This window comes from Poeciliopsis prolifica, unplaced genomic scaffold, assembly GCF_027474105.1.
Source record: "Poeciliopsis prolifica strain line A6 unplaced genomic scaffold, Auburn_PproV2 SCAFFOLD002, whole genome shotgun sequence".
NCBI lineage: Eukaryota > Metazoa > Chordata > Actinopteri > Cyprinodontiformes > Poeciliidae > Poeciliopsis > Poeciliopsis prolifica.
The window spans coordinates 127515-140000 of NW_026562377.1; the positions used below are offsets into that span (position 1 = coordinate 127515).

The 12486-nt window shown below is 48.7% G+C and overlaps 2 protein-coding genes across 2 annotated transcripts in view; both read left to right on the plus strand.

Moving 5' to 3' along the window:
• The first annotated feature begins 2120 nt into the window (after positions 1 to 2120).
• wdr18 (WD repeat domain 18) lies at positions 2121 to 9144 on the plus strand. The gene is made up of 10 exons (XM_055051833.1): positions 2121 to 2391; positions 3005 to 3115; positions 3193 to 3326; positions 3413 to 3554; positions 3684 to 3827; positions 4641 to 4705; positions 4788 to 4912; positions 6007 to 6170; positions 8790 to 8858; positions 8968 to 9144. The coding sequence occupies exons 1-10, from the start codon at positions 2182 to 2184 to the stop codon at positions 9094 to 9096; spliced, it is 1293 nt and encodes a 430-aa protein (XP_054907808.1). The 5' UTR covers positions 2121 to 2181; the 3' UTR covers positions 9097 to 9144.
• Positions 9145 to 11580: 2436 nt separating this feature from the next.
• The window catches only part of grin3bb (glutamate receptor, ionotropic, N-methyl-D-aspartate 3Bb), a 30522-nt gene continuing 29616 nt past the window's right edge, over positions 11581 to 12486 (plus strand). Inside the window, exon 1 of the mRNA XM_055051792.1 lies at positions 11581 to 12146. Coding sequence (XP_054907767.1) covers positions 11649 to 12146 — 498 coding nt within the window. The 5' untranslated portion in view covers positions 11581 to 11648. The remainder of the gene's footprint in view (positions 12147 to 12486) is intronic.

The window sequence follows — 12486 nt, forward strand, 5'->3', positions numbered from 1 at the left end:
TCTTTTGTAGGCACTGAGTGTTCCGCCATGTTGTAGTTCTAACCTTCAGAAATTGTAGTTCTAAAGAGGAGGTCAACTGTCATGTCAGTGTGACACACAAGGAGAGACTTAATTCTAAATGCTTGAAGAAGTTAGTTTTTCTGACAGGCCTGAGAGAAATATTCAAGGTTTTATTTTGAAATTTTCATTAAGCTTCATTTTAAATGTCCAAAATAATCCAAAGTTTAACAGTGGTTTTGTTAAAAAGTCACATAATGCCCAAGAGAGCAATTACGTGATATAAAAGAATCTCAGGGCTTTTATTTTGAAATTTTCATTAAGCTTAATTTAAAATTGCCACACTAATCCTGTGTGTAACAATGGTTGCTTAAAATCAGTTATAAAATGCCCAAACACAATGTAATTCTAAAGGCCAGCTCATTCCTCCTCAGTAGTAACTGACAGTTCCGCCATGTTGTAGTTTTTATATTCACCTATGACCTCTTCTGTAGGCACTGAGTGTTCTGCCATGTTGTAGTTCTAACCTTCAGGAATTGTAGTTCTAAAGAGGTCAACTGTCATGTCAGTGTGACACACAAGGAGAGACTTAATTCTAAATGCTTGAAGAAGTTAGTTTTTCTGACAGGCCTGAGAGAAATATTCAAGGTTTTATTTTGAAATTTTCATTAAGCTTCATTTTAAATGTCCAAAATAATCCAAAGTTTAACAGTGGTTTTGTTAAAAAGTCACATAATGCCCAAGAGAGCAATTACGTGATATAAAAGAATCTCAGGGCTTTTATTTTGAAATTTTCATTAAGCTTAATTTAAAATTGCCACACTAATCCTGTGTGTAACAATGGTTGCTTAAAATCAGTTATAAAAGCCCAAACACAATGTAATTCTAAAGGCCAGCTCATTCCTCCTCAGTAGTAACTGACAGTTCCACCATGTTGTAGTTTTTATATTCACCTATGACCTCTTCTGTAGGCACTGAGTGTTCCGCCATGTTGTAGTTCTGACAATCAGCTCTGACCTCTTTTGTAGGCACTGAGTGTTCCGCCATGTTGTAGTTCTAACCTTCAGGAATTGTAGTTCTAAAGAGGTCAACAGTCATGTGTGTGAGGCAGAGACAGATTTCTATCTTTGTGAGACAGCTCAGTCAGTTATAATGGAAAAAGCAGCCCGAACAACTCCTTGCCGTTCGGAAACCGTGATACGTATCGGAAAACCGTTTGAAGCATATGAGAGAGCTATTTTTTGTCTCCGATAGTCCTGCAAATCAAATCTGTAGCACATTCACAGTAATTACAGTGATGAGAGAAAAATGGTGTGTGCTGAGGTCTGAAATTTTCCATAAAAGTATTAAAATATATGGTGGAGAGCGTCAGTTAGGCTGGAACTTGATTTGGCTCTAAAGCACCTTGACAGAAAACCGTAAGCCCTAGAGAAATTTTGAAAACATTTTACCGGAGCAGACATTCGTATCGATGTCATGTCCGAGTTTCATACCGATAGCATGATATTTGTGTGCGTGGCGGCGATTTCAAAATTTATTTGGGGTCAGAAATCCACTTCATTTTTCACTCTAGCGGAGCGGCAGTTGGTGGCAGTTATGCTCTGCGTTTCGGCAGTTGGAAATTTCGCTCGTTTTTCGCTTTTTACGTCGCCGTCGTAACGCCGATTCCCCATAAAAGTAATAGCTCCAATGCCGGCGCCGAGCCGCACGTTTTGATACCACATTTGTGGGTGGGCTCGCAGCGGTGCGAGCCGCATTCCAGTCTACGGAAGAAGAAATTATAATAAAGAGATATTCTATTGGGTGAAGATTAATAGGTGCCTGCCATGCAATGCATGGAGGCAGTGACTGACTTGCTTTGCAAGTCAGTCACTGCTCTCCTTATGCATTGCTAGGCAGGCCCCAATAATAATAATAATAAAGAGGCGTTCTATTAGGTGAAGAACAATAGGTGCCTGCCATGCAATGCATGGAGGCAGTGACTGACTTGCTTCGCAAGTCAGTCACTGCTCTCCTTATGCATTGCTATGGGCAGGGCCCCAATAATTTAGACTGGGCGAAATTCTGTAGTTCACACTCCAGCACAGCAGGTGGCGATAAAGCACCCTAACGTCAGATGGCACCCACAATTAAAAATAAAGAAAGAAGAGGAGTCTCCCTTCTTGTTGTCTCGCTGTAGCCAACATGGCGGCTCCTCTGGAGGTGATAATCAGCAGCGATTCGGGCTCCCAGCTCTGGAACTGCACCGTGTTCGACCTCCACAGCGGCTCCAGCCTGCTGTCCTACCGGGGAGGCAACTCTGCGGCCCGGAGCCTCGCCGTCCTGCGGGGAGAGTTTCTGCTCAGCGCGCAGCTGGGGAAGAACTTCATCAACGTGTGGGAGATCCAGAGGAAGGTAAGGACCCGGCCGGGCAGAGCCGAACCGAACCGAGCCGAACAGCCCGGCTAAGCGTTCCCGGACCAGCACACCGAACATCGAGCCTCATACAGCGCGAAGACTCAGAATCCCGACAAACACCGAAGAGTCCAACCCGGTACCAGAAGATTGCTTCACGAGACGAGTTCAGACAGAAACCGAACCTGATGATTCTCTGATCCAATAGGAACAAGTGAATCTGATCCAGTAGGTCTTCCTGCTGTTGCTCCGAACAATGGACACGTTGGGAACCTATAAACCAGGATGCTCCAGTCCAGTCCTCCAGATCTACCATCCTGCAACTTTTAGAAGCTCCAACAGACCAGCTCCACTCTAACCTGGCCTTCATTTGATCCAGGCGTGTTGCAGCAGGGATGCATCTGACAGTTACAGGATGGTAGATCTCGAGGACCGGACTTGCACTCTTACCTGGTGCACAAGCAGAAATCTTGCAGCCTTCAGTCAACTCTGAGCAGATGTTGACCCTTCACCCCTCCTCTGCCCTGGACCTGTTTGTGGCGGACGGGTCCGCCGTGTTCCGAGGCGTTTCTGATGGCGGTGTAAAAGTCACATGACCCTGCTGTGTTCGCAGGACCAGCTGCAGCAGAAGATCGTCTGTCCAGGTGTGGTCAACTGTCTCGCCGCCTCACCTGACGGGGCTTTCCTCGCTGCAGGAGTCGCCGAGGCGGTTTACCTGTGGGAGGTGAGCCTACTGGTTTCCCAATGAGCTTCTGCTGACTTTGAAGTGCGTTTATAAACTCTGTGCTCTGATTGGTCCAGGTGTGCACAGGTAAGTTGCTGGCGGTGCTCAGTCGACACTATCAAGACGTCACGTGTCTGAAGTTCACCGACGACAGCAGCCATTTTGTTTCTGCGGGCAAAGACAACCTAGCGCTGGTGTGGAACGTGTGCAGGTAACTCACCTGGTGGTTACCTCAATAACCGCCGAACCATCTGCCTACCAGGTCACTTTCCTTTCTCACCTGTGTCTGTCCCTCAGTGTGGTCCAGATGGATTTAAGCCACGCCCCCGAACCACGCCACGTCCTGTCCCGTCATTCTCTGCCAATCACAGACCTGCACTGCGGTCACATGGGAGCTCAGGCCAGAGTCGCCACATCATCGCTGGACCAGACCGCAAAGGTGAGGCTGAGCGTAGCCCCGCCCCCAGGCAGGATTACATCTGGATTATTGGTGTTAAATTGAGATTATGTTGGTTTATATTCAGATTATTCACTAAATACAGGATTCTTCCTTTGTGCACCTGTCCAGGTGTGGGAGCTCTCCTCGGGTGAGCTGCTGCTGTCCGTCCTCTTTGACGTGGAGATCATGTCGGTAACCTTTGACCCCTCAGAGTACTTCCTGTTCTGTGGAGGATGTGACGGGAACATTTTTCAGGTGTCTCTCTGCAGCCAGGTGAGTGACCGTGAGGGCGGGAAGGGGGCGGAGTCAGGTGGCCTGGAGGAAACCACGGCAACGCCTCTCGTTAGCCGACAGGAAGTAACGTTCACCTGTAGACGGTACTGATGGTGCAGAGGTCAGGAAGGGGTCACCTAGGGGTCAGCCAGGCCTGATCAGGCAGAACCTTCCCTTGAGCCGGTGCCGTTCTGATGGGATTTTAGCTTCGCGCGCGTTCCTCACCGGGTCCGAGTGTCCAGCGTTCGGTTCTGGTGCCGGGTCCGATGGGCGAAAGTTGCTGGAAAAGCCCGTCCTGGATCATAAGGGGAACATGAGACGTTCCCATGACAACATATTGAAGATGTCCGAGCCTGAGTCGGGACTAACTGTTCCCAGGACCATCGACTGGAACATTCCCAGCAGGAACATCGGCGCCCTCTGCTGGTGGGTTGGTCCACATGTGGCGACACATTAGAGCAGGGTGGGCTCTCCTGGGCCTGGAGGGTCTCTGCAGCTTTTAGACGTATCTCTACTTCAACACACCTGAGTCAAATAATGAGTCACTAGCAGGACTCTGCAGAACCGGACTGCAGATAGGAGGTCATTCAGCTGTTTTGGACCAGGGAGACGTCCAAGAGTTGCAGGACAGCGGCCCTCAAGGACCCGGAGTGCCCAACCCCTTATTAGAACCAGTAGGTCCAGTTTGGTCTGGTCCAATAAAACTAGTTCAATCCAGTTTGGTCCGAGTCAGGCCAGGTTCTGTCTGACGGCAAGAATGACCCGACGGGTTCTGGAAGTTCTTGCGGGTCTCACTGCGGTTTCTGTCTGCAGAGTCTGAACCGGGAAAAGTCGTTCCAGTCGGACAGCGAGGGAAACCAGGTGTTCAAGGGCCACAGGTGAGCCAGGCCAGTGACCATGGTTACAGCAGAGGCACTACCGGTTCTAGCCCGTCTGATGTTCTGACCGGGTTCTCCTCAGGAGCCTTGTCACCTGCCTCTCCGTGTCCATGGACGGGACGCTGCTGCTGTCCGGGTCGCAGGACGAGACGGCCTGCCTCTGGGACGTCCAGAGCCGGCAGAGCGTCCGCTGCCTGACACACAAAGGTAAGCCCCGCCCACCTGTCTGATCCGGTTCTGGTTCTGACAGGATCTGGTCTGGGATTTTCTAATGAACTCCCATAATCCCTGCGGGCTGTACGGACCCAGCGTTGCTCCCCGGCCCGGTTCTGCTGCTGGCAGTGAGGATGAGACGCTCCGATCGGGTTTTCACCTGCCGATTCCGACACCGATCACATGGCTGTTAATGTTTCTGTTTAGGTATAAATGCTACGATGTGGTCTGACAAAACAGAACCACAAATTCACCTAATTTAGACAAAAACATGCGAAATACTTGCTGACCCAACGCAGCATCTGTTCAGTCAACAAGACAACATATGAAATAAAACATCATTTCACTGTAAGGCCTCAATTACACACAACACTGCCTGAGTCAAATATTGTCAAGTAAAAAGGAAACATTCATTCAAAGTCAAATGCAGGTGCATTAAAATAATCAACCCTACGTTACTAGATCAACCTGCTGATAGCGATAGCATAGCAACGGGGCCCGGCGAATACCCGTGGTTAAACGGACGGCGGAGTCCGGCGGTAACAGGCGCTTAAATTCTGTGTCAAAGGGAAGGAAAAAAAACAAAAAACCTTGGTATTTTATTCTATGTTGCATGCCTTTGTGTTTTGTGTTTATGATGTAAAGCACTTTGAAATGCCTTGTAGCTGAAATGTGCTATACAAATAAAATTTGATTGATTGATTGATTGATTTCTGCTGTTTCTGATTGCTTGTTTATTTTTGTAATTCTGCAGAACACCTGGAGGGGGCAGAGCATCTCCATTTTTTTGTTTCACAGATGATCCATCTCATGCTAGTGAAAGTTTGAATAAATATGTAAAATGTGTTTTAGTTCCTGCTGCAGCTTCGTCTCTTCAGCATGAAGATGAACTGGGTTCTGACCAGTCTGTCCAGTTCAGTTCATTCTGCTAATCTGGCCGTCAGACAAGCAGCAAATTGATTCATCAGCCAATCAGGATCAATCGACAGCCCCATAAATAAACTAATCTTTAATGAAGTGATTTCATCTCCTGGCTCCCGATAGGCCAGGAGGTCCCCCTGTGACGTCACTTCCTGTTATGTGTTCAGGTCCTGTGACCAACGCCGTCATCATGGCCGTCTCGGCTAACATGTTCCTGCCGGACAGTCGGCCCACCGTCCCGCTGCCGCGCTTCGGCCGACACCTGCAGGCCCCTGAGGGCCCCGACGCCGAGGGGGGTGGGGCCTGGGTGCGCCCCGCCCTCAATGCACAGGTGAGGGTCCACAGGTGAAGCTCCGCCTCCGCTGGAGCCCAATTTAATGCGTTCATCTTAATTCAGTAGATTCATTCAGACGAGAATCTTTTTCTGAGTTAAATTCAGTTTCATTTATCAACATTGTGTTTTTCATTATTATTAATATTATTAAATGTTTCTCCCTTTGATCTGCTGAAAAATAAAACCACAAAATGGAACCAAAGAGTTGGAGTGTTGCTAGGTAACCATAGAGTTGGAGTGTTGCTAGGTAACCATAGAGTTGGGGGTGTTGCTAGGTAACCATAGAGTTGGAGTGTTGCTAGGTAACCATAGAGTTGGGGTGTTGCTAGGTAACCATAGAGTTGGGGGTGTTGCTAGGTAACCATAGAGTTGGGGTGTTGCTAGGTAACCATAGAGTTGGGGGTGTTGCTAGGTAACCATAGAGTTGGAGTGTTGCTAGGTAACCATAGAGTTGGGGGTGTTGCTAGGTAACCATAGAGTTGGGGGTGTTGCTAGGTAACCATAGAGTTGGGGTGTTGCTAGGTAACCATAGAGTTGGGGTGTTGCTAGGTAACCATAGAGTTGGAGTGTTGCTAGGTAACCATAGAGTTGGGGGTGTTGCTAGGTAACCATAGAGTTGGGGGTGTTGCTAGGTAACCATAGAGTTGGGGTGTTGCTAGGTAACCATAGAGTTGGGGGTGTTGCTAGGTAACCATAGAGTTGGGGTGTTGCTAGGTAACCATAGAGTTGGGGTGTTGCTAGGTAACCATAGAGTTGGAGTGTTGCTAGGTAACCATAGAGTTGGGGGTGTTGCTAGGTAACCATAGAGTTGGGGGTGTTGCTAGGTAACCATAGAGTTGGAGTGTTGCTAGGTAACCATAGAGTTGGAGTGTTGCTAGGTAACCATAGAGTTGGGGTGTTGCTAGGTAACCATAGAGTTGGGGTGTTGCTAGGTAACCATAGAGTTGGAGTGTTGCTAGGTAACCATAGAGTTGGGGTGTTGCTAGGTAACCATAGAGTTGGGGGTGTTGCTAGGTAACCATAGAGTTGGAGTGTTGCTAGGTAACCATAGAGTTGGGGTGTTGCTAGGTAACCATAGAGTTGGGGGTGTTGCTAGGTAACCATAGAGTTGGGGGTGTTGCTAGGTAACCATAGAGTTGGGGGTGTTGCTAGGTAACCATAGAGTTGGAGTGTTGCTAGGTAACCATAGAGTTGGGGGTGTTGCTAGGTAACCATAGAGTTGGAGTGTTGCTAGGTAACCATAGAGTTGGGGGTGTTGCTAGGTAACCATAGAGTTGGGGGTGTTGCTAGGTAACCATAGAGTTGGAGTGTTGCTAGGTAACCATAGAGTTGGGGGTGTTGCTAGGTAACCATAGAGTTGGGGGTGTTGCTAGGTAACCATAGAGTTGGGGGTGTTGCTAGGTAACCATAGAGTTGGGGGTGTTGCTAGGTAACCATAGAGTTGGAGTGTTGCTAGGTAACCATAGAGTTGGAGTGTTGCTAGGTAACCAAAGAGTTGGAGTGTTGCTAGGTAACCATAGAGTTGGAGTGTTGCTAGGTAACCATAGAGTTGGAGTGTTGCTAGGTAACCATAGAGTTGGGGGTGTTGCTAGGTAACCATAGAGTTGGGGGTGTTGCTAGGTAACCATAGAGTTGGAGTGTTGCTAGGTAACCATAGAGTTGGAGTGTTGCTAGGTAACCATAGAGTTGGGGGTGTTAGCTAATGCTAGCTTAGCTGAGCGTGAGACGTTGAGCAGATCAAGTCCGTCATCTGCCTACATCTCCCAGAATGCTGTGCGGTTCTGGCTCAGAGCTCAGTGAATATTCCATATATCGATGTATTATCTGTTGATATTGATCACGTGTAGTTATTGATTGATTCTTCTGCATCCTTCAACCAATTCAGATTATTTAACCCTGAAACTTTCAGCTGCTTCTCGAGAATTATTCTGATTGAATTATGAATTTCTCTGATACCTTTTGAAATAACTGACTCGAATTGAAATGCATTCAAATTCTTCAGAATTTCACAAAATTGAACAAAACTTTTAACGTTTCAATACTTGTTCCTACATTTTGCAAACAAAAGCCATTTTTCTCATTGTTAATATTGACATAACATTTTCTTTTGAATGTTACGGAGTTTTAGTTTAGTTTGATTGACCCTACCAGTACATTTAGTTTTGCATCATTAATTTCTTTTGTTTATTAAATTTTCCAATAAAGAATATTATTTATTCTAAGACTGAAATTCAAGTTTGATTTTCTGAAAAACTCATTAAAAAAAATTAACTTTTACTTTTTGAAACAAATTTTCTTTGTAATTTTTTCCTAAATATGATCTGAAATAAAATGAGCTAAGTTTTTATCATCATCATCATCATCATCATCTTCAGCCCCAGATAGAAATATGATCAACAAAAATTGACCTTTTAATCAGAATTTAACATTGAACTCCAGAAGAATGTCTAATTTTTTTCAGACGTCTTAATTTGAAGGACATACGGTCCTGCCGGATGAAAGGCTTTTATTCTGAAAATAAACTTGTCTGTTTCCTTTCTTTTGACGTCATATTTTGAAGTGGGGCACGCGGCCTTGGTTTGCATGTTTTTCTTTTGACGTGTTTCCTGTCTTCAGGAGGAGCAGGACTCGTTCCTGCAGAAGGCCGACAGCTTGTACTCCCTGATGCTCGCCGTGAACGACAAGGTGAGAGGGCGGGGCTTCAGGTTCTGGTTCTGTCCTGATGCACTTCAGGTCCCATTAATAAAACCATAGTGATGATCACATGGTGACCTCTGACCTGCTCCTTTCCCAGGCGTTCTGCGGTGACGGTGAGAACTCGGCGCTGCGAGTCGCTGAGCTGGAGGAGGAAGTCCAGACACTAAAGAAGGTCAACAAAGATCTGTTTGAGTTTTCATCTCAGCTGCTCACCAAGCCCACATGAGCACTTCCTGCTTCCTGTCCTACAAAATAAAACCCGTGTTTTGTATCAGCTTCCTGTGTCTTTCCTTCAGACCAACTTCCCTTTTTGCTCTTTTTATCTGATGATATTCAGGCTGAGAGGAAATGAAGTTTCTACTACAAGTTTGATGAGATGATTTTGGTTTGTGTCTTTCTTCGAGGGCGTCAGTCAGGACAGCGGGTTGAGGGGGAAAGGTCACCGGGTCGGCACGCCCATTTTCTCTAAACAGCTTGTGTGTGTGTTGATCTAAACAGTTTGACCTCTAATAACTCGGCTTCTGTTACTTGTTCAGTTTATTTGACAAACGGCTTTGAGTCACATTTAGTTACTTGCTGAACGAAATACTAAACTTTTTGTCTATAATGTATTTTAATTTATCTGAACAATTGTTTTGCATTAACATCAAATCAGATATTGATTTTGCAGATGGATACATGCTAGTATCATACATGGTTAATGTAGCATGTTTTAGTGAAACAGGAAGAGACACTCACCACTGATGATGATGAAGGTGATGAAGGTCAACAGTTTCTGGAGACATCCGATGGGATTAAGGGGCGGAGCTTCACCTTGCAGCAGGTTGACCACCTGAAGGTCAGCGGGGTCATTATGGGATGCTTATGGTCAGTCCAACATGCTGACCTCAGCAGTTCATCTGCAGGTCATGAAATTACAACATCATGTAAATCATATTTCAATCAGTCATTTCCTTCAAAAAGTGAAACTTACATAACATTAATGTTGGTATTTATAACACTAATGACAACACCCAAATTCAGAATCCCAGAAAGTTCAGAGTATCACTTCAGACCAAAACAAAAAGATTTTTAGAAATGTTGGCCAATAGGAAGAAGTTCTGACCCGAAGCTCTCAGGGCTGCGTTCTTCCTTCTGCCTGGTTCACTACAGCCTGGCGGGGCGCGGCGTCCGTCGGCCTGGCGGGGCGCGGCGTCCGTCGGCCTGGCGGGGCGCGGCGTCCGTCGGCCTGGCGGGGCGCGGCGTCCGTCGGCCTGGCGGGGCGCGGCGTCCGTCGGCCTGGCGGGGCGCGGCGTCCGTCGGCCTGGCGGGGCGCGGCGTCCGTCGGTCTGGCGGGGCGCGGCGTCCGTCGGCCTGGCGGGGCGCGGCGTCCGTCGGCCTGGCGGGGCGCGGCGTCCGTCGGCCTGGCGGGGCGCGGCGTCCGTCGGCCTGGCGGGGCGCGGCGTCCGTCGGCCTGGCGGGGCGCGGCCCAGGTTCCTCTGATTGGGCCCTTCAGCTCTGATGAAATGCCGTCCGGTGCGTCGCTTATTTGGACCTTAAACAGGTTCTGGGCTCTTCTGTTCAGGAGCCACAGAGTGATCATTGATCAGTGATCAGTTCCTGATCAGCCGCTGGTCTCGGACGGGTCATGTGACCAGCTGCTGTAATCTGAATATGAAACTGCAAGACATTTCGATCAGCAGTGCAGCTCCAACGTGCAGCGGTAAGCCGTGTGCTCCTGACTGAAGCGGTGACCCTCCTGTGAGCCTCCACAGGAAGTGAGGCGATCTCTGCTTCCTGTCTCTGACCCTGCAGCTCGGAGATGAAACGAATCATTTTAATCCTCTTTTTAATATTAGTAATGTGTCGCCTTGGTTTATTTATAGATCACATCTGGAGGCTTGAACATCTGGCAGCGAACAGAAACATCCAGAACGACGGGATCCGATTTCTGAAGAGGAGCCGGTTCAGACGAATCGATTCACTGAGATGAACCGATTCATATCAGGTGCTGCTCATGAAATTAGAATATTATGAAAAAGTTGATTTCACTGGTAAAATGTGAATTATATTCATGACACACAGACTGATTTATTTAAACAGTTTCTTCTTTTGGTGTTTCATGACTGACAACAAATGAATCTCAGAAAATTTGAATATTGTAGAAAGATTTATTATTGAAGAGTCCTGATGCTCCGCACTAATCAGATTATTAATCCAGTCTTAAATTGTCTCAGTTCAGATCTGCAGGTCACATGAAGATGACCTTTGCTTAAGAAGCTGGCTCTTCAGAGTTCAGAGGTCATCGAGGTGGAAACAAATGGACATCGCTGATCAATGATCACTGATTGATCAGTGATCAGTTAGGATCAGAACAGGAAGGATCCAATGTTTCTGTCTCCAGGTTGGCAGGCGGTTCAGGTCCAGTTGGGTTTCTGTCCTAATGGCGGTTCTGTTGCATATTCTCCGAATTGAGGTGGAACCAGAACCAGAACCAGAACTGGGTCAGAACCTGTAACCAGGTGATCAGTGAGTCTCTCTCCTGGAGACTTCTTCTTGGGAGTCTTCTTCTTCCTCTTCCTCTTCCTCTTCCTTTTCCTCCTCCTCCTCTTCCTCTTCCTTTTCCTCCTCCTCCTCTTCCTCCTCCTCCTCCTCCTCCTCTTCCTCCTCCTCCTCTTCCTCCTCTTCTTCCTCCTCCTCCTCTTCTCACCCCCCCCCCCCCCCAGTCAGTTTCTGTTTTCCGCTGGAGCGGCAGCAGGAGCGGCGGGAGCGGCAGAGCGATGCTCACGGCGCGGCAGAATGTCTCTCACCTCTTCGTTATCCTGGTTCTGGACTTTCCGAACTCTCGGAACCTTCCTGGTCTTGCAGCTTCTCCTGGGTCCGGGGTGCCACCTCCACCCGCAGCCCTGCCACCTTCTGGCGCAGATCGGACACGCAGTGCGCGTCGGTGCGCTCCTGCCGGCGCAACGGGAGGCTCGTCTCCAGGTCCAGGCGGCGCTGAGCCGCACGGCGGCCGCTCTGAGCCGGGACCGGAACCGGGACCAGGATCCGGACCCCGAGCGGGTGAACTTCCTGCCCTACAACCTGAGCGTGGAGCTGGTGTCCCGGCAGCTGGCCGCCGCGGACCCGGAGTCCATCATCCGGTGCGCGTGCCAGCGCGTGCTGGAGCGCGGAGTTTCCGCCGCGCTCGCGTTCCCGCAGAGCCGCGAGGAGCTTCTGCAGGTGGATTTGCTGGCCGCCGCGCTGCGCGTGCCCGTCGTCAGCCTCATCGAGCACGCGGAGCCGCTGCGCACGCAGGTAAGCCGCGCATGGTTACCTGGGCGCGTGCACGCTGACTTGTTCCGTCCGTCTTGCAGTCGAGGTTCGGCTCTTCCGCTGTGACCTTGACCTGGTTCCGTCTGAGGGACGCGGGCTGCCGCGCGCACGCGCGCTGTCTGTTGATTAAAGATTCTGAACCGAACCGAACTTTGAACCGAACTCCGCCTGAAAGAGTTTGAACACGTTCAGGGGCGGAGCGTCAGGGGGGCGGCGGGCCCCAGGAGCCCGGATGGAGGGCAGAACAGAACTTCAGGGTCCAAAGCAGTCCAGAACCAGAACCAGTCCAGGCAGACCCCTCTCCTTTCAGAACAGTATCTTA

Bases quoted from the DNA above. Each gene is read 5' to 3' on its own strand.
- wdr18 (XM_055051833.1), top strand. From the start codon at position 2,182: ATGGCGGCTCCTCTGGAGGTGATAATCAGCAGCGATTCGGGCTCCCAG. The intron at 4,913-6,006 runs GTAAGCCCCGCC...TTATGTGTTCAG, and splicing joins CCGCTGCCTGACACACAAAG to GTCCTGTGACCAACGCCGTC. The intron at 6,171-8,789 runs GTGAGGGTCCAC...TCCTGTCTTCAG, and splicing joins GCCCCGCCCTCAATGCACAG to GAGGAGCAGGACTCGTTCCT.